Source organism: Homalodisca vitripennis, chromosome 2 (assembly GCF_021130785.1).
Source record: "Homalodisca vitripennis isolate AUS2020 chromosome 2, UT_GWSS_2.1, whole genome shotgun sequence".
Classification (NCBI taxonomy): domain Eukaryota; kingdom Metazoa; phylum Arthropoda; class Insecta; order Hemiptera; family Cicadellidae; genus Homalodisca; species Homalodisca vitripennis.
The window spans coordinates 3,253,286-3,273,948 of NC_060208.1; the positions used below are offsets into that span (position 1 = coordinate 3,253,286).

The 20,663-nt window shown below is 35.8% G+C and overlaps 1 protein-coding gene across 1 annotated transcript; it reads left to right on the forward strand.

Moving 5' to 3' along the window:
• The first annotated feature begins 2,051 nt into the window (after positions 1–2,051).
• LOC124356057 lies at positions 2,052–19,043 on the forward strand. The gene is made up of 6 exons (XM_046807222.1): positions 2,052–2,348; positions 11,532–11,672; positions 11,911–12,103; positions 13,305–13,509; positions 16,004–16,189; positions 18,808–19,043. Exons 1-6 carry the CDS (start codon positions 2,310–2,312, stop codon positions 18,968–18,970), a joined length of 927 nt encoding a protein of 308 aa, XP_046663178.1. The 5' UTR covers positions 2,052–2,309; the 3' UTR covers positions 18,971–19,043.
• The last annotated feature ends 1,620 nt before the right edge of the window (positions 19,044–20,663 follow it).

Below are 20,663 nucleotides of genomic sequence, written 5' to 3' on the forward strand. Positions count from 1 at the left end.
CAATGACAGAATCGGGAAACTGGTTTAGAGCTAACGGTTATCTAATAAACAAAAATAAAACTGAAATTTTTTTTCTTTAAGGCCGTATGATGAAGAACTAGTGGAAATGGAAACAGTTACTAGTACTAAGTTTTTAGGTGTAAGTTTTGATCATCAGCTTACATAGAGTACTCATATAGGCTAGACTATATCAAAACTAGGCTATCTAGAGTTGTATACTTGTTGGGACGATTGAAAAATTGTGTAACATCTGAATATATGAGAATGGCTTACTTTGCTTTCTTCCAATCAATAATTAAATATTGCTTACTTGTGTGACTCTTCAAGAATTATAAAAATTTTAAAATTGCAAAAAAGTCGTTAGAATAATTGACGGTTCAACTCCATCTGATCACTGTAAGCCTATTTTTAAAAGATTAGAAATAAATACAGTAATTAACCTTTTGCATATTTGAACTGGCTGTCTATTCCTTAAAAAACTACCTGGGATGGTCCTAAATGAAAATATACACTCATACAATACCCGCAATAGAAATAAAATTAGTTTTCAGCACTGTCGTTTAAGTTTTTAAAAAGTCATGTTGTAATGTGTAAGAAAGTTTATAATAAGTTAGTTTCCAATATAAATACATACCCGCAACAGGTATTCGTAAAAAATTAAACTATTGGCTTTTAAAAAATCCCTTCTATAGTTTTAATGAATTCCTAGAGCTTTCTGACACAACTTTTTAATGTAATTGTTTGTCCTGTTGTTGTTACCCTTAGATTTTAACCATATCTTTATATTTTTGTTATTATATATGTTATTGTAAATATTTTGTTGATTATTTAATAGTTTATTAACAATTGATCCAACTGGAAGGCATCATTTGTAATTTGTAACTGGTTCAGTATATTTTAAGGGTAGCTCAAACTATAATATTTGTTTCTAAATATTGTGACAAAGAGTAGTATTTCGGCTTATTGACAATGTCTATGCATGTACAATGTCTACGACAATAAAATAATTTGATTTGATTCTGACTACCACTTGTTGCACATGAAGCGCGAGCTAAGCGGCCAACGCTATGAAACCGACGATGAAGTGAAGCTGCCGTGGAGTCGTGGCTACATTTATTTGTTGGCGGGAACCTTCTACGAAGAGGGTATAGACAAATTGATCACCCGATACGAGTGTTTGAATCGGTGGACACTATGTCGATAAATAGTTTAAGGTCGGGGCTTTCGTGTAGAATTATATAAATTGTGTTGACAAAAATTGTTTTACTTGTGTGTTTTTAACGGTACTCACTCTCTGAACACGCATGGTACAATCAATCACTACGTTTCGAGACCTGCAATCTGACCATGACCTGATTCGAGATCTCTTCAGGTAAATGACTAAACTAATGTATGACTAAAATTTAGGTTAAAGTATAAAAAACACACCAGAGCGTTGTGACACACTCACACACACTACATTGCATTGTGCGTTGGTTATCACTGAACTATGGCAAATGTCCGGAAAAATCCTGGCTCTTTATCGTTTTACTTCATCTATACATTGAAACATACAAAATAATAGTTCCGATACTTTATTATGATAATGTTTAGTGTAATATTCTACATACTCTCTTTCAATAAACAAATCTTGCCTAAAGATGTCCAAGACACAGTTTTAAAGTGTTGTGAATTTATAAAATTCCCCAAATTAACATTTCTTGTATTCATCTTACATATTTGGTTAGTAACTTACCATTCATATTCCAGCCTGTAATATATCACTTCTAAACTAATTGGTGCCAACAATATACATTTAAGAGGAAAGAATATGATTATAAATGGAAAATTCAAACACAGTCCTCAAACAAAAATATAATAGATACTCGTAATTTAACATATAATATTATATGATTAGGTAAATGTTATAATCGCGATTTTTTCAAAATACTTTAATAACTAAAATAATCCATAGAACTAAAACCTAAGTATGTGCCAGCTATGACAATACGTGCACAGAAACTTCAGAACATTGTCCATAATCACATCTAGATGAAGATTAGAGATTGAATTGATACATCCATGATTTGTAATTTCATTCTGCAGGTACTAAACAATATCGTCTGTTAGAATGTGATCCCTTTAATTCCACTGCAGATCTTAAGTTTCAAGTTGACTTTAATTGTTCTTAAAAAAAAAAAACAACATGAATTTACTTTTCAGTCTCATAATGGGAAGTTTACGCTGGCAGAAAAACGTATTTTGTGTTTGTGCTTTGATTTACTATTTGCTTTTAGTTCCAAGCCTCCAAAACTTCACAGACAGCATTTATGAGGATATCATTTTCTACACTAACCAATCCACATGGAGTAAGAATGTACATATAATTATTTTAAATAGGTTTTGTATTTGTATTCTTAGTGCAAAACAGATATTTACTTGTAGTATGAATTGGATATTATATATATATATATATATATATATATATATATATATATATATATATATATTTGCGTTATCACGAAAAGACCTAAACTGAAAAATGTCATAATAAATTATAAAAACGGATTATGAGCTGATATAAAACAATTCAGATTCTCCGGATAACGTGGGAAGTTCTCCATCTGTGTTTCAGTACTATTTCTTTCTTATTTAGAATTGCTATTTTATATATATATATATATATATATATATATATATATATATATATATATATACGGATATATTTATATAATATCCAGATTATTTAATATATATATATATATATATATAAAATAATCCATTATTGTAATTTATTGTGACATTTTTTTCAGTTTAGGTCTGTTAATGATAACGCAATAATTTTAAAAATAGTTTCAGTTGTTATTATTATCAAGGTAGCTTTTATTATGATTTTAAATGTGGTTTTACAAATAAATTAGACACTCCAAAATTTTTGTGTCATAAAACAAATTGCATAAAAGTTCAAAAATAGACTCTTATAATTTCTGTAAATATAGAAGCCAATTCGAAGTAAAAAAATAAGAAAAGAACAAACTTCAATAACATAACAACTTTAATCACTGTTTTCCAATTTTCCTATATTATCAAGTCTTTATTAGTACAAGGTGGAGGAAATAAAATGCAGATTGCTTCAAATATGTTTAAAGACATTTTTAAAATTTTCTTTTGAAAAGTCTTAGTTTCAAATCTATTGGTTCTCAATGCTTTTATGATAAATTTCTCTTTATAGAAAAAGAAAATTGCAATATAGAACAAATTGTAGAAAATAGAATGGAAAGAGAAATGACATTTTTGGCTTGGTAAGGTTGGCAAAGTTAAGATGACAAATGTTACAGCTGGTTGGATACAGTAGCGTAGCCAGAAATTTCGTTCGGGGGGGGTTCCGAACATTTGGGTCCGAAACCGGGGAATCCGGGGGACGTTTTGTGTGTTATTTGCCAATGAGTTCACCTGTAAAAGGTAAATACCAAAAATATGGAGCTTTAAGTAACTACGCCTTATAGAAAGTAAAAAGATGTAATAGGCAAATTCAACTCTAACAGCAACTCTAGTACCACAAATTTTCTTGTATTTGCTACAGAAACTTTACGAAGTTCTATTCTGGCCGAGTAGAAGGCACCAAAGTGATGTTGGATTCTCACAAAACTGAGCTTCACTCAATCGTATAATTGACACAACTATATTCTGTGTGAGAAAATGAAATACCCCTTCGGGGACATTGGGCCACTGACGGCCGAAAACCCTTCAGAAAAGGAGGGCAATTTTCGAGTGTTTGCTCGGGTACAGATCAAACTAACGGTCGGAAAATGCACCGGAAAAAACTCTAACTGATTATAAGTTCGGCTACTTTGGATTTCACTATTGAGGTATTTATGAATTAGTTATAATGACGATATTTTTGTATCATTAAACTGTAGATAAGTACATAATTATCTAAAAAAAAAAAAAATCACTTTCGGTCGGAAATAAAATACACCTGAAAAACTCTAATGATTAGAACTTCAACTACTTCGGACTTCAGTTATTGAGGTAAAACGTGGTAATTTTTGATTGAGTTAGGACGACGATTTTTGTTATCATTAAACGGTACTCGACTACCTATATAATTATCGAGAAAAAAATCACATTCGGTCGGTACAACAAGTTCTAGGTACGGAAAAGCTCTCTACAGATTCAAGTTTTTGACGATTTTGGATTTTCACTGGTTGAGGTAAAGTGGTACTTATAATTATGTTAGAACATTGATTTTAGGTATTAAATTCAACGCTGACTAATAAATATATAATTATCGAGAAAAAAGCAAAAATAATCACTTCCGATCGGAATATAGGCCTAATAAGGAAAATGAAATAATACCTCAGTCAGTGAAATCAAAAGTAGTCGGAACTTCTTATCAGTAGAGTTTTTCAAGTGTATTTTCCTACCGAAAATCATTTTTTATATTTTTTTCGATAATTATATACACGTCTACAGTTTAATGACTTCTGAAATCAACGTCATAACTTAATTCTAAGCAGTCATATTACGTCCTCAAGACGAATTTGAACGAGGTGGTCGCTAATTTAAAACTGTTCTAAGTCCAAGTCGGGTCGCTGCGCAGCTATTTTCGGCCAAGATGGCTTGAAGGCTGCTCTGGGTGGGGGGGCGGTTGCTTCTGCTGCAGCATCAGTTGTTGCGGCGGAGTGGCTGGTGTAGGTGGCTACTCTAGTTTTTCTGTCGTGGAGTCGCCCTGGGGCCTCTGTGTGACCGGAAGGTCAGCCACAGATGCCGGCGGACGAAGCAGTCCGGTTGGCTGGGTTCCGGGGTTTCCTCCGGCGCTTCTTCTGCGGCATGTCGTCCTCAGCTTCATTTTCCGATACGGAGTTCCGCTGGTGACTCGTCCCGCGCTGGTCGCTTGGGCGGCTGGGCCGTTGGTGGCCTCGCCGCTGGTTTTGGTTGGCCGGGACTTGCGGCCCAACTGGACAGATGCCGCTCTGACCTCCTTGTAGGCTGGACACCCACGATAGTTGGCGTTGTGATCGCCGCCACAGTTGCAGCAGTGACCCTTCTCCGTCGATACTTTGGGGCCAGTTTATCTTCAGATGATTTTCCCCGCAGCGGACACATTTTTTCGGCCTCCCGTAGTTTGCAGAGTCGTGGCCAAAACCTTGGCAACGGTAGAACTGCGGTGGGCCGGCCGGCGTCTTATAGACAGTGACTGAGACCCTGACATGGAGCAGGCAGATTTGGCAAGTCCGCTTGATGTCAGGGTTCTCTCTCGCTCGCTGTCCCTGGTCAGCGTGATCAGCCGGCTCCTGGCAGGTCCCCTGGCTGTCCAAAGTCGCGCTAACCTCGTCGACGGAGAAGCCCTCGTTCTGTTAAGACATCGATGAGCTCCACATTTATCGTTGTCGGCAGTCCGCTGATCACAACCTTAAGCGATCTTTCACGCCCAAGGTTGTGAGTGTAGAAGGGCAGCTTCTTGGAACACAGGTACCACCTGAACTGCCCTGAAGTCCTCCACGGTGGTCACTTTCAAGCGATAGTGAGCACCGCGGAATGTAGTCGTCAGGCCGTCCCGCGCCAACAACTCCAACTTCTTGGCGTGGGTAGGCCAGTCCGGAACACTGTCCAGGAACAACAAGGGTATCCTGGGCGTAGAAACCGGAGCCGTAGGCTGGTCAGGTGTCACAGTAGCAGAGGTGACGTTGTGGCCTTTTAAAAAGGCCGTTTGCTGGAGCAGCGACCTTCTTAGGCGCCGAGCCGGCAGGTGGAGAGCTAGCTAGGCCTCTTAGCTGACTGCCCGGCGCTTCCAAAGGCACGTTGCCTTATCTTCTTGAAGATGTCGCTCATGTTGTTCCAGGAGTTGTTGACACAACGAGTGCTGGAGGTCGAATGATGCTCAATTAAAATTGTTCGCCGTGTTACGGTTCAGGTTACTTTGCGACGTCAAGTGACCGCGTCCTATAGAAATACCGTGATTACACTACACTATCCGAAAGGCCGGGCCCAAAAGTATCGTTTTGATACTTTTATGATTTAAACGAAAGCACAATTATATTTTTAACAATGGTCACTTTAATCAATTAAATAAATCAATTTAATGTTTGTAGACAAGAGTAATGATAACTCTCCTTTTTTCTCCTGCTCCATGCTTTATTTTTTAATATGTCTTAAAATTTCGGGGGGGGTCCAGACCCCCTGGACCCCCCCCTTCGCTACGCCACTGGTTGGATACATTTACTTACTCTTGACCAGAAAACAAAGGCTCCTTTGAAATCCCAATAGAAGCTACAACTTGTGAGCTCTTTTCTCCTAACATGTCTTTATCACAGTTTAGAGTATGGTAAAGTTTAACTCACTGGATTCTTTGTTTAAAGTTGTTATTTATTGTAGTTGTTATTGTATGTTTATTGACTATGGTTGATTTGACGGAATAGTAGAATTTCGGACGTTTGCCATCTTTGTATATGACCAAAAAATCATGGAAAGTGATACAAAATTGGTAACTTACCAAAGATTGAACCAGGGATAGTAAAAGCCAAAAATTAAGATCTATAATAAAATATCTAGAACCTGGAATAACCATTGTATACCACAAAAAAGTCGTATGCAACTGTAGCCATAACAAAGAATGAACAAAGCAATACACTGATAGCAGGATTTGGAACATTTGCCATTGTTATATGTGAAAAACAGTATAACATTACGTTTCTAGGATTACAATCTAACCTCTTCTTCAGCTGTAAAAATTCCTAATACAGTAATAATTAGTCCATTGCTACTGTATACATGTTAATAAAGAAATAAACTAATGAGCCCATTGCCACACTTATTAGTACATTACTTTATTAGGAGTTATGTCACAAATATAGCCAAACATTGGGGTAATTAGTGACTGAAGCTAGTTCTGGTCTGAAGCTATTGTATACATGTTAATAAAGTAATAAATTAATGAGCCCATTGCCACACTTATTAGTACATTACTTTATTAGGAGTTATGTCACAAATATAGCCAAACATTGGGGTAATTAGTGACTGAAGCTAGTTCTGGTCTGAAGCTACTGTATACATGTTAATAAAGTAATAAATTAATGAGCCCATTGCCACACTTATTAGTAGATTACTTTATTAGGAGTTATGCTATAAAGATAGCCAAACATTGGGGTAATTAGTGACTGAGGCTAGTCTGGTCTGAAGCTACTGTATTTTATTTTATTTTATTTCCAACGGATCAACCATTACAAAAGCGAGCATAATAATTTATAATTATAGTAATAAGTTAGCAACAATGACTAACACAAAACTAAAAAAGTAAATCCAGGCAATAAGGCACTTATGGGTATGAGCCCCTAAAGGCACCATCAAAAACCAAACACAAGCACAGATGTGTGTGCGCGTCCGTGTTTGTGCGTGTGTGTTTTGAAATTCATAGTTGAGTGGTCAGGCACTGAGAAGCACATAGAGCTCTCTTGAAGGAAGCCAAGGAAGCGCAGAAAAAGTATATATGTTCTGGTAGCAAGCATCCAAGTCTCTGCATCCTAATCACAGGACTGTTGGCTGCATAGGAAGTTGTCACCAAAGTTCTTGCAAAAAGGATTCTAGATCTTGTGCCCGTTGGAATTTGGAAAGTTATTTTCTGTAGCAGGTCTGGGCAATCGATGATTCTGTTAACCAGCTTGTACAAGAAGAGAACGTCTTGGATGGAGCGTCTTGTTTCAAGTGAAGGTAAGTTAAGATTAGACGAAATCTCTTGTACTGGGACATCCAGATACCTAAATCCAAGGCACACTCCCGCAAGTCTCAGGAACCTCCTCTGCACCCTCTCAATGCTATCCCTCAAGTACAACTGGTGAGGGGACCACACCACGCAACAATATTCAAGGTGTGGTCTTATCAAGCAGCAATACAGCGTCGTCAAAACGCGCAGGTCGGAGAAAGGCATAGAAACTCTGAAGAGAAGACCAAGAACTTTGAGGGCTCTGCTGCATGTGGTCATAACGTGCTGCTCCCAACTTAGATTGGTGGTAAATATAACACCAAGATCCTTGGTTTCACTAACCCTGACCAATGGTGTATCCATGATTGAATAATCAAATATGATTGGGTTCATGGTGCGATGAAAAGTAATAGAGGTGCATTTGCTGATATTGAAAGACATTTCATATCGTCGGCAAAGAGCAGGTGGTTGCATTTGAGGGCATTAACGACGTCATTAATGTATAGGTTGAACATGATAGGGCCTAGGTGAGAACCCTGTGGGACGCCAGATGAAGCTGGAAAGCTGTGGGACAAGGTATTCTTGTATCTAACATGAAGCATGCGCTCACGCAGGTAACTGTCAAACCAGTTGAGAAGAGGTCCTGTGAAGCCATAAGCCTCAAGTTTGCGGATCAAGATGGAGTGGCATACCCTGTCGAAAGCCTTTGAGAAGTCCAGCTCTATTGAGTCCACCTGCTGTCTTTGTGCAAAAGCCTCTATGATGTAGGTTTGAAACTGTACGAGGTTAGTGGTTGTTGATTTGTTAGACAGGAACCCGTGCTGACTTGGATGTAGCATATTTCTGACTTGGAAAATAATCTTATTCAGGACAAGTCTCTCAAATACCTTTGCCAAGATTGGTAATATTGTTATGGGTCTATAATTTCTTATATCACTGGAAGGGCCATTTTTGTGAATGGGCACTATATGACCTATTTTGAGATCTCAGGGAAAACTCCACCGGATAGAGATTTATTGTATAAATTGGTGAGAGGTTGAGCAAGCAGTTCTGCGCAGTGTTTAATTATGGATGGAGGAATTGAGTCTGAACCTGGGCCCTTGGTGACTTCGAGACTGTTGAGCACCTTCAATACATCCTCGGTATTAAAGTGGCAGGAGGATATCACGTCTTGGGAAAGTGAGTTTGAGCATTCCATTTGTGATGTGTTATTATCATCAGGAGAATACACTAACGCAAAAAAGTCAGCAAACATATTTGCTATGACGTTATTGGATTGAGACGAGTTGCCATCAAGGTGCATGGTAGTCGCAGTGCAGGTGGTATTTACTTTCTTCAGATAACTCCAGAAAGCCTTTGGGTTTTCATTGATTGAGCTCTGCACCTTGTTGATGTATAGGTCAAACCAGGTTGCTGATAGGGTCTTGCATTGTGCTCTAACTACGGCGAACTGAGTATGACTAGACTGAGATAAAGAAGTTTTATACCGTTTATGTAGGACTTTCTTTTGAATGGTAAGATGAATGAGCTCCTTGGAGAACCATGCTGGAAAGACTGATCCAGTGTATCATGTTAATAAAGTAATACACTAATGAGCCCATTGCCACACTTATTACTACATCACTTTATTAGGAGTTATGTCACAAATATAGCCAAACATTGGGGTAATTAGTGACTAAGGCTAGTTCTGGTCTGAAGCTACTGTATTCATGTTAATAAGATTATTTTTTAGTCATCCACAATCTCTTAAGTTTATTAGTAAGAGTCACCAACTTTTTATATCTCTTCAGACGGACGTTGACTCCAGATTCCGGGAGACAAGTCTGTGACCGCTTCAGATTTTAGACACTGTACTAAGCAGAAAATTATTTGGAGCTTAACTCATCATTCACATAGATATTAAGTTATATTTAATTCATTCATTTAATTTTAATTGGTTTTCATGTGAGGTTACTTATTCTCCCATTACTATCAATCATAGTAAAGAAATATTTTGCAAATGTTAATTAAAGGAATAAATTAGGCATTAATCACTTTGGAATGTAATACAATTTATTTTATAGTAAAACTTATATGATTCTTAAAGTGACTTCAGAATTTATTTATCTACTGTAAACTGAATATATTTATCCTAGATTACTTATTCCTGTTGGACATCATGTCCTCTAGCTGTATTTCAAACAATTTCATGTTAAATTTCTTCCACTGTACGAATTATACATAACTAATTTTCACTCTTTAGTCTTTAGGATACAATATTATGTGTTTAATATACGAGGTGTGATCAAAAAGTTCCAGGACTTTTTATATACAATGGGAATGCAATGTCTCACAGCGATGCGGTTGGCAGCATTGTATTCCCTGACTCAACAGTAACACAGCTCTGTTTGCAGATCAATCATAACATCACTGGAAGTAACATTAGCACAGTTTGTTTGAGATTAGTTTTATAGAGTTTGGCTATTTTTTTGTTTAATGAAAATGAATGTGAAAGAAGAGCAACGTGTTTGTGTGAAACTGAACAAAACGTTTTCTGAAACCTTTTTGATGTTACAAGAGGCTTTTTGTGAAGAATGTCTAACCCGATCATGCTGCCATCAGTGGTTCAAGAGGTTTAAAGATGGCCGAACATCCACAGACGACGATGCTCGTTCCGAATGCCCTTCAACGTCAATCAATGATGACAATGTTGCTAAAGTGAACGCTCTCGTACGATCAGACCGTCGACTAACAATCCGTGAAATGGCAGAAGAGTGTAACATTTCATTTGAGTAATTTCAGGAAATTTTAACTGAAAAACTTCAAATGCGTCGTGTTGCAGCAAAGTTTGTGCCAAAACTGTTAACTGAAGACCAAAAACAACACCGAATTCATGTTTCTGAGGAACTTCTTCAAAAGGCAAATGACGATGAAAGCTTCTTGGATCATGTCATTACGGGAGACGAGACATGGGTTTTTAATTACGATGTGGAAACAAAAGCCCAATCATCACAATGGACATCAAAAGGCACGTCTCCAAGACCCAAGAAAGCACGTCAAGTCAAATCAAATGTGAAGGTCATGCTTACGGTTTTCTTTGACTGTAAAGGTGTCGTCTACTATAAATTCCTTCCACAAGGTCAAAAAATTAATCGTTTTGTTTATCTTGAAACCCTCAGAAAATTGTGTAATGCTGTGAGAAGAAAGAGACCTGAGCTGTGGCAAAGTGGTGATTGGGTCCTTCACCATGACAATGCTCCTGTTCACTCTGCATTAGTTATCCGTGACTTTTGTGTAAAAAACGCAATGACTGTCATTCCTCAGCCCCCCTACTCACCTGACCTGGCTCCAGCAGACTTTTTTCTCTTCCCGAAGCTCAAGAGACCCCTGAAAGGACGAAGATTTCAAACAGTTGACGATATTAAAGAAAAAACGACGGAGCTGCTAAACACCTTTACAAAAGAAGAGTTTTCTGGGGCCTTGGATCAGTGGAAACACCGGTGGGAAAAGTGTGTAGCTTCCCAAGGGGAGTACTTTGAAGGAGAAAAATTCGAATAACCTGTATGTTGTATGAGTAAATGTATAAAAATTCAGTCCTGGAACTTTTTGATCACACCTCGTATCCCTTTATTATAAATGAGATCAAACAAAGTTTGTCACATGTGGTCTTGTTTAACCATTCAAATCAGAACAAAAATAAATAAATGAAACAAAATTATGAATTAATTTTTTTGTGGGACTGGGATTTCTTTCTTTATTCTTTTCTTTCTAATCCTAATGCTCGCTACCAATGCCCACTAGAGGGTTTAGTAAACAGCTGTAGAATATTCATGAAATGTTTCAGTTTTTACTAAATCTTATGTTTGATCAGAAAGAACCCCAAAAACCGACCCCGTACATGTACGGAGACCTCAAGATCATCAGTGACAAGAAGGTGAAACCCCAAAGACCTGAACTGTTTCAAGTCTATTGGTCACTGAATGAGACTCTTAGTGTGCTCTATGATCCGAAGGTAAGATACATAAACTTCTGTAACAAGCAATAATAAGGTTTTATAACAGTTACAAACTCTATTTCTCAGCTACTCGTGTGTAGAGTTTTCTCTTCGAATCCATTAATATAAGTATTAATTAATGTTTTAATCTCCATACCATCTAGTATTCAGCACATTAAAAAACAACTTTCCTTACTTAACCTGACTGTCGTGTATGGAAGTGTGGCAGGGCCAAATGATCTCCTCTATTGTTCAGTACAAGGACGTGCCAGGAGCCATATTCCTCAAGAAGATCTGGGAGGATGCGACCATACCCAAGAAGGTCTACTACCGCAGCACTCGAAGACCCAAAACCTCCACGGTACCCTACTGGTACTGGGAACAACCGGTCAAGAAACTCCCTGGACGCCAAAACCCTTTCATACTGGTGGAGGGCACAGAGAGACATTGTAAGTCTGATACAGCCAATAATAACCTACTATTTCAGCTGGTCATTTACAACGTTACTTAACCGGAGATAAGGCTATTAAATATGACAACTCATAATTTCATTCATTATAACCTAAATTTTAAGTTGATTGCCAAAAATAGTATCAACACCAAGTTGTGCAGCAAATCTTAAACCCAACCATCTCCAAAAATGGAATTCGGGATATTTCTTGCATTTTTAATATTAAGTATCCTCTCTCATATCTAAGTCTTTTCTTAATAAGGAAAATTCTTTGACATATTAACATCTTTAACCCAAAACTGAGAACAATATCTTAGGGGCAAAATCTGCAACATTCGATACAAAATCACATGTCCTCAAATGATTCAATACTTTATAAATTCTATTAACACTGATATCAGTCGATCAACTTGATTAAGTTGTTTGATCAGCTTTATTTAATGTGAATCAAAATAATCAGATTTGATCAGACTCAATCAACTGATTACGTAAAGGGTGATCAAGTTTGTTTGGCAGTGTCAGATAACTCCATAAAAAACTAATTATTTATGAAAAATCTTGGAGCATTGGAAAAAAAGTTTTACTATCGCTGGTAAATAAATACAATTTTTCTTACAATGAAGTTATAACGCACGTACATATTGACATGTTGTAAAGTTTCACATTTTTAACTTCAGCCGTTTTTATTTGAGATTGGTGACAAAATTTCCTAAATTTATACTTTAAATCCCTATAATTTCTCAAATAAGCATTATAAACATTTGTAATTGATTATAGTATTGATAGAGACTTAGATCTTGATCATGGGGTCAGGATCTACTAACTGGAAGATATCTTCTTTCTTGCATACCGTAGTCAATGTTTATGTACTTTTCTCACCTAAATGACTGTGTTAAAAGTAAGTTGAAGAGGGTCAGACAAAATTTTTATTGAGCAAAAACAGATTATTTTACGTCAGAGTAATTAAACTTCAGAGCTGAGTCTTGATTTAAGACTGTGGTATGGGAGATGTTAAAGTTCTGCTTGAAATAGTAATCTGCTTTAGTCTGTCACTTACAACAGAGTGTGGCAGGTTATTAGGACGTAGGCCATGCATCAGAACTGAAGAATTTTAGTGAGAAATCACTGAATGAAATCTAATTCTTTCAAAGAAACATATGAGATCAGTTACTCGTAGTAAACTGGTCACATTGTTACAGTGAAACGCTATCTGATGAAGAGGATAATGAAGAACACCGGCTGTACGCGGGTGCGCACCATCCCTAAGAGCACATACAAGCTGAGGAGACAGTTCGAGGGAGCATCACTTCTACCGCTCAAGCGAGTATTTGTCACCTTACAGTTCTATCTGGCCGCACTGGACGCAGAGCGAATCTTGGAGACAGAACCTGTCATCATGTCAGGGTTCGTGTTTCATGCACTTTACTTACCAAGCTTTACATTACAAGTGATCTTTGAACAGTCTCCAATGGAAAATTAGGGTCCAACTATTTGGTACTTTTTATCGTATCAGATTTTTAGTCGGTATTCATGCATTTGTTCAATCTTAAACGATGAGTTTTAGCAATCTTTTCTCTCTCTGCTAAACCTTTACTCATAATCTTGTCATGAGATATGTATAGAGATATTACAAAAACAGTATTATCTGCACAATAGTAGATCTGTTGTCGATGTCAGATAGACTGTGTACGCTCGTATAATGTATAAAACTATAGCATTTGTATTGTACTTGTACTGTATAGAAATAATTTAGTTGCAGTTTCTGCAGTAATAAATTTGTGTATCAATTTAATTTGTGTAGTCATGATAGATTGTATAACAACTGTTTTAATTTTAATAGCTATAGTTTTATCATCCAAATACAGGAAGAATGAAATTATTCTTAGCTTGGTATGTCCATCCACAAACAGTGATCAGGTTCATTGACGTCACTGAACTGTTCTGCCAGCTGCCAGCAGAGAACTACCGTATAACAGAAACTACCATTGGTAGGACATAATGTGTCGATAGCACATTCTGTTGGATGGTCATAGTAAATTCAGTTCGACATCTAGGATTCCATTGTATTTGGTAATGGCGTCATTAATATGTATCAGTTTAAAATAACATCAATGGAAAATGGAACCCTGTACCATTAAAGTGGCTAATTATTAAATTTGAGGTTCATATCACTCATTTTTTGTAATATTTGAATGCAAGTAAAAATACCACGAGACCAATACCACTTCTACAACACATACCATCATAAACTAGGGATTACGGATTCCTTAGTCAGTGTCAGTGCACCTAAAAGCTTCTTTGTAAATTTTTTATCTTCATCTCCTACTTAAAACTTTTTAATCAGTTCAAGTATTTAGATAGATTTTATACTTAAAAAATGTATATGAAAATTTTAATTGTTGAATTATATCCTCATTAACAAAGCTACTTCAACAATTGTTTCAACAGTTTGATCCTTTTTTGGAAGTTTTTTTCCAAATACATAGCTTTGGAAATTACATTATATTATTTCACAGCTTGTAAATAAAATGGTAATTATAGGAGATGCCCCTTCCCACTTCACTGGTGAAAACTGAAATTTCCATTTTTCCCCGCTTTAAAGCATTGTAGGCAATTTTTATTTTGAATTGTCTAAAAAATGATAACATGATCAAAGTTCAAGGTATTAATTTTATTCCAATATTTGCTGCTCAGCCGCAAGACAGTTGTTTTGTTTACATGTTTCAATTCATAGAAGACTAAAACAACTTCATAGCATTATTAAAGAGACAAAAAAGTAATGAATAAGTGAATATCAGAGCACCAAGATATATTACAATGAAAAGTTATCCTGAATACGAATGTAAGGTTTTAACTACCCCAACATTAATTTTATTTCATTTCATTACATGTATTCCAGAGTTAGCCTTTTGGTACATTATACAGATTCTTATTGTTATTGTAAAATAATTTTAAATATTCTCATTAGTATTTATAAATTATGTTAAGACATAGTCATTCTTTTTTAGAAATAACATTTTGTGAGATCGTTTCTGAGGGAAAATAACTTGAACCCTTTGCACTTCACAAACAATGTGACAACCTAAAGCCACTCTATGCTCACTGGACCTGTTAATTGTTTAATAAAGAACAGAACTGCTAACAGTCCGAATCAGGAAATCATACTTCTTTTATCAAAATTTATTACATCTCTTCTCACTAAAGCGATCACAATCAACTTGCCAGAGCTCCCTAATTAAAAGTCAAGATTTTGCAAGCACAGAAGTGGCTGGATATCTTTGACAACAACTCCAGTTTACCAACATTTCTATTTTGCCAGCCTCTAAAATACTCTGGCTTAGTTGATTGTTAGTGTGATTTTAATAAAAAATCATAATCTTTGGATTGTTCCATATTCTATAATTTGGGATAATATAAAGATTAATTTCAATAAAATTCGAGCCCTACTTTTAATTATTTACGCAATTAAATAATTTGAATCTGAATGAAAATTGTATTGATCCTTTATAGGAGTGTGTAATACACAGTGGTTTTAAATACAAATTAAACAAACATTAACAGTGTATTAATTTTTTATTTATCTTCAATCATATTAATTCTACTTGTATACTAATTTCAATATGCATAGATTAAATGTTTTGACTATCACCAAGTATCAAAGGTTTTCAGTTATTTTGGCACATTAATTTTTGTTATGGTGTTATTGAGTTTTTAATTTATTTTTCTGCAAAGCACCAAGATGTTGATTGTATGGGGTTCATTCTAATTGATGAATTATAAATGAAGTAGTCAATTGATATTTTAGGTTATTGACACTCTAGAAATATTCATTATTAATATGGAACAAACTTAGTGTGGAATCAACACTAAACAATAATATTGTACTGCACTATCTTAGACTATGGCTGAACCACGCAGCAGAGTATCTCGCGAGGAAGTACACTAACAGTTCTCAGCTGCCGGCGCCAGGAGACCCGTGTTACCAGTGGCCTGCAGACCTGCTCAAGCCTGACATCACCTTCTACCTGCAGGTTCCTAGGATCGTCAAAAGGGGTGGCCTGGACGAGGCTCACAGATACCTAAGGTTGGTCCTAGTACAAAGAAGTACAAGAAAAGTAGTAGTCTGTAGAAACAAGAGTGGGAAAGTTCTTTTTCTCTATCACACTATTTGCACAGATAAACAGAATAACAATTCACGGTCAATTAAATACTACCAAATGTTAATAAAAAAATACTTTTCCGAATTGTTTATTTGTTAGTCGAGGTCTTTCAAAACCAAAGGTTTCATTTTACAAAGTGAGTCACATTGCCATGGCTAACATCTTGGTAAAGTTAGAAGTGCCAATTGGGTTTGAGAGCCTATGGTAAGTTTCTATGAGAGGAGTTAAAGTGGCAGATGAAATATCACAGATTTATCACACCGCACTCGGGTTGGCGCCGGCGTTATCGGTACAGTCGCGGCTTTCGCTACTAGACCTCCACCACGGTGTCGCTACCCGCTTGAACCCTTTCGTTACTTCCGCACAATTGCACGTTCATGTGCTTTGGTGTAAGGCATTTTGATACCGTCGATTCTCTTTTTCCTCGTTGTCGACGTGGCTTTGAAGATCATACCCCCACATATAGGCTTACAGATCGAGGACTAGCGACTCAGTACTTTTGGGCCTTATCTGATAATATCACCTAGTTTGCGGAATTAAAGAGGGCGATTCAAAGGACACTGGGTTGGGTGTGTAGGTGGTGGCAACTCGAGTTATCGCCTCTAATCTGGCTAAGTAGAGTGTTTTGTCTCACAGAGAGACCAAGATATCGTGTGCCACCTCGGGGAAAGGTACATACATCACCCTGATACCTGCTACTTATAGTTACAGTCACAGCTGAAGAATATGGGAAGGGATATTTACTTGTGTAGTGACTATACCTCCTTCAATGTCTGAGCTCCTTCAGTGCTGAGTGTAATAAAGTAAGATAGTAAAGTTGAGATTATTGGATTAATCTGTGCTTTGATTGAGTGATAGCTGTAACTGCTGCTGTGGACGATATTAAATGAGGCTGTGTTTCTATTCTCTGGTTTCTGGTTTGGCAGGTCCTTAGGTACAGCAGTTCACAGATCAAACTGTGTTGAGAAGGTTGGGCTCTAGTCCTTACTGTTTGCGATCCCAGAACGAAATTCAGTTCAATTAGATTTAAATAATCTTTATTCATAATTTTACAATAAAATCAATATATTGAACTGTGTTGATTTCTCTATAATTAATAAATAAAATTCAAACTTAACAGAATAAACTCCCCATGTGAATGATTTTATACTAAAGTACAAACATAACATATATTATACAGTAAATATACAGAGTGATTCCGATAAAAGTGTGCATTTTCTTAGTGTTGATAGAAGACCTCTATACCTCGGTATATGAACAGTGTTAAACAAGAACATTGCAGTGGTTTATCTGTGAGCAATTAGTTAACTTCTCTAGTTGTCCTCTTGTAGACAGAAGTTGCATCATAGAGGTAATAAAAATAATTTTTCTGTTAATTTAGAAGGATACCAAACATACCTATAACGATATAATCTTGAAGCAATAGGAAAGTTGGCAATACAACATTTGAATTACTTGGAAACAGAAGAAACAAGGAACCTTCAAGTATAGTTGGGTATCCCACGGAGAGGGAGAGGTATAAACGTTTGATTTTATATTACTTGCTTATTTATGCACCTAACATTCTCAAACTCTACACAGTTAATAAAGTAGGTTTTAAAAATATTCTGTGAACATTTCAGCTCTCTAGCATTTAAAAAAACTGTACTTTAAAAACAATAAAAAACAGTATTTTTGGTTTTGTAAAATTATTTATTTTCATGTTGTAGAGAAATAAACATTTCAATCAGAAAATTAGAACTTAGCCTATTAAATAACCTACAATTACAGTCCACAATTATTCAAACTGTTATCCACCCACAGCGACACAATGATAACAGCACTTAACAAATGAATCGTAAGCTCTTACAAAGAAATTCTGTGGTAACCGGAGAAGTTCGTCTTCAATTGATTTTTTGTATTCGAATATAACCTTGTTCCTCTAAGTTTCCCCATAGACAGAAATCACACACAGTTAAATCTGGGGATCTAAAAAATCACTTCCACGACCAATCCAACAGCCGTGAAGGTTGTCATTTAGTAATCACTTGACAGGATTTTCCAAATGAGGAGGAGCACCATCTTGTTGGAAGATTGCTTGATCCATTTCTGGAACCGTAAAATGAGGCAAACTTGTTCATTTAAAACCTGTTCATACCTATTCCCAGTCATTGTACTGTCTGAAAATGTTGTAAGTTAGCACCCCATTACAACTGACAGCTGCCCCAACAGTAATTCCTTTTGATTTGAGTAAATTTGAGATGCCACTATTTTGTTTCAACAATTGCTAGAGAGCAGATATTTTCACAGAATATCTTTAAAACCTATTTAATGAATAATTGTGTACAGTTTGAAAATGTTGTGCATAAATGGGTAAGTAATATAAAATCAAAAGGGTTTAAACCTCTTAGTGGGACACCTGGTTTTATGAAAAAATATACCAGATAAAATATATAAGTGTGGCACACTTACTAAAATCATCTTATAAATTGTATAGAATTGTAAAATTCTACAACACTTTTAAGATAGTATTAAAAAAATACACTTTTGAATTGTATCACAGGGTGGTGGAAGTGGTCAAAAGGATGGATCCACCGGTAGTTATGCTGAATGAGACGTTCTGTAACGCTACTCTGCCCAATGTGATCCGCCTTCGTCACCTCATGAAAGACATGATCGGAGAGAGGTTTCCGCACATCAGATTCACCAACCCCAATGCTATCTGAGCAGCACCATAGCCGCAACTTATTATTTTCGTTATTGTTAACTATTTTGTAAATAAATTTTGTATGCTGAGAATTTTAATGTAGTAATTGCAACCTATCTTAATTGCTTTTGCATCTGCTTAGAACACTATAAAGTCCTAAACCATGTTTAATGAGTGTGCAGACAATTTTACCAGGTTCCGGGCAGAACCTCGCCACATCTGCTTGAAGGGACCACGTCGACGGACATGACGGGGCCGGCCAAACCTGAATACGGCCCTGATTCTGTGTAGAATGACTGCTAAACTTTTAATTTGTTAATCTGGAGAGGCAAGAGCTAATTTGTATTCTATAAGCACATAACCTAGGTTGTCATGAAATCAGAGAAAGATTTCTTCTAATCTTAAAATTGTATTAAAAATTGTTTTACAGAGTTCATAACACCTAACATACATTAGTCAGTCTTTGTCTGAGTTTATTGTTTAAGTATGCAAAATTTAAAGTACTTATATCTACACTGCCCATAAACTTTGTTTTGTTTATTAACTAGATTCTCATTGTTACAAAACAATAATTGTAAATAGATTTTGATTAATGGAAGGTAGAAACTGTTTTTGTGGCTAACAAGGCTTGACCATTAAACAACTATAAATGAAATAGAGTACTTCTATTATCAAGGCATTGATAAACAGAATGTTGGCAACAGTGTTGCTCCTGATGGCTTTATTATAACACACGGCAACAGAGATGTTCTTGACTGATCATTAATAGTTTTGTTATTATGTAATATCCTATCAGTTAGTGAGATGGTAATCTCATCTCTGTTAGTTGATAATATAAATGATAGTTTGTGTTCAATCTAGTCATTGGTTATGTTATAATTTAAAATCATTTTTATTTGTCAAAAGTACAGAAAACTTTAGGTTTGTTAAAAATGTAAATAACAAAGTTTAACTGATACGGTATTGAGTTCACCCCCAGAAACTATTGAGTGACAGAAGTAGTTTTTATCTTTCTAGATGAAATTGAATAAAAATGTAAACTATAACATTGATTTATTAGGATTCAACAGTATTATGACCAGTTATTGTTTCTTGTTTATTATTTTAACATTATTGGATATTGGTGTTTTGGATAATATAACAAGTAAGTAAATGTTATAAGTAAGATGCCTGACGATGGCATCTTAGATGTCGAAAGGCCTTGTGTAAGAAAATTAAAATTATTGGACACTTGTTTATTATTTTAACATTATTGGATATTGGTGTTTTGGATAATATAACAAGTAAGTAAATGTTATAAGTAAGATGCCTGACGATGGCATCTTAGATGTCGAAAGGCCTTGTGTAAGAAAATTAAAATTATTGGACACTTGTTTATTATTTTAACATTATTGGATATTGGTGTTTTGGATAATATAACAAGTAAGTAAATGTTATAAGTAAGATGCCTGACGATGGCATCTTAGATGTCGAAAGGCCTTGTGTAAGAAAATTAAAATTATTGGACACTTGTTTATTATTTTAACATTATTGGATATTGGTGTGTTTTGGATAATATAACAAGTAAGTAAATGTTATAAGTAAGATGCCTGACGATGGCATCTTAGATGTCGAAAGGCCTTGTGTAAGAAAATTAAAATTATTGGACACTTGTTTATTATTTTAACATTATTGGATATTGGTGTTTTGGATAATATAACAAGTAAGTAAAT

Bases quoted from the DNA above. Each gene is read 5' to 3' on its own strand.
- LOC124356057 (XM_046807222.1), top strand. From the start codon at position 2,310: ATGAGGATATCATTTTCTACACTAACCAATCCACATGGA. The intron at 11,673-11,910 runs GTAAGATACATA...TCTATTGTTCAG, and splicing joins GTGTGCTCTATGATCCGAAG to TACAAGGACGTGCCAGGAGC. The intron at 12,104-13,304 runs GTAAGTCTGATA...ACATTGTTACAG, and splicing joins GGAGGGCACAGAGAGACATT to TGAAACGCTATCTGATGAAG.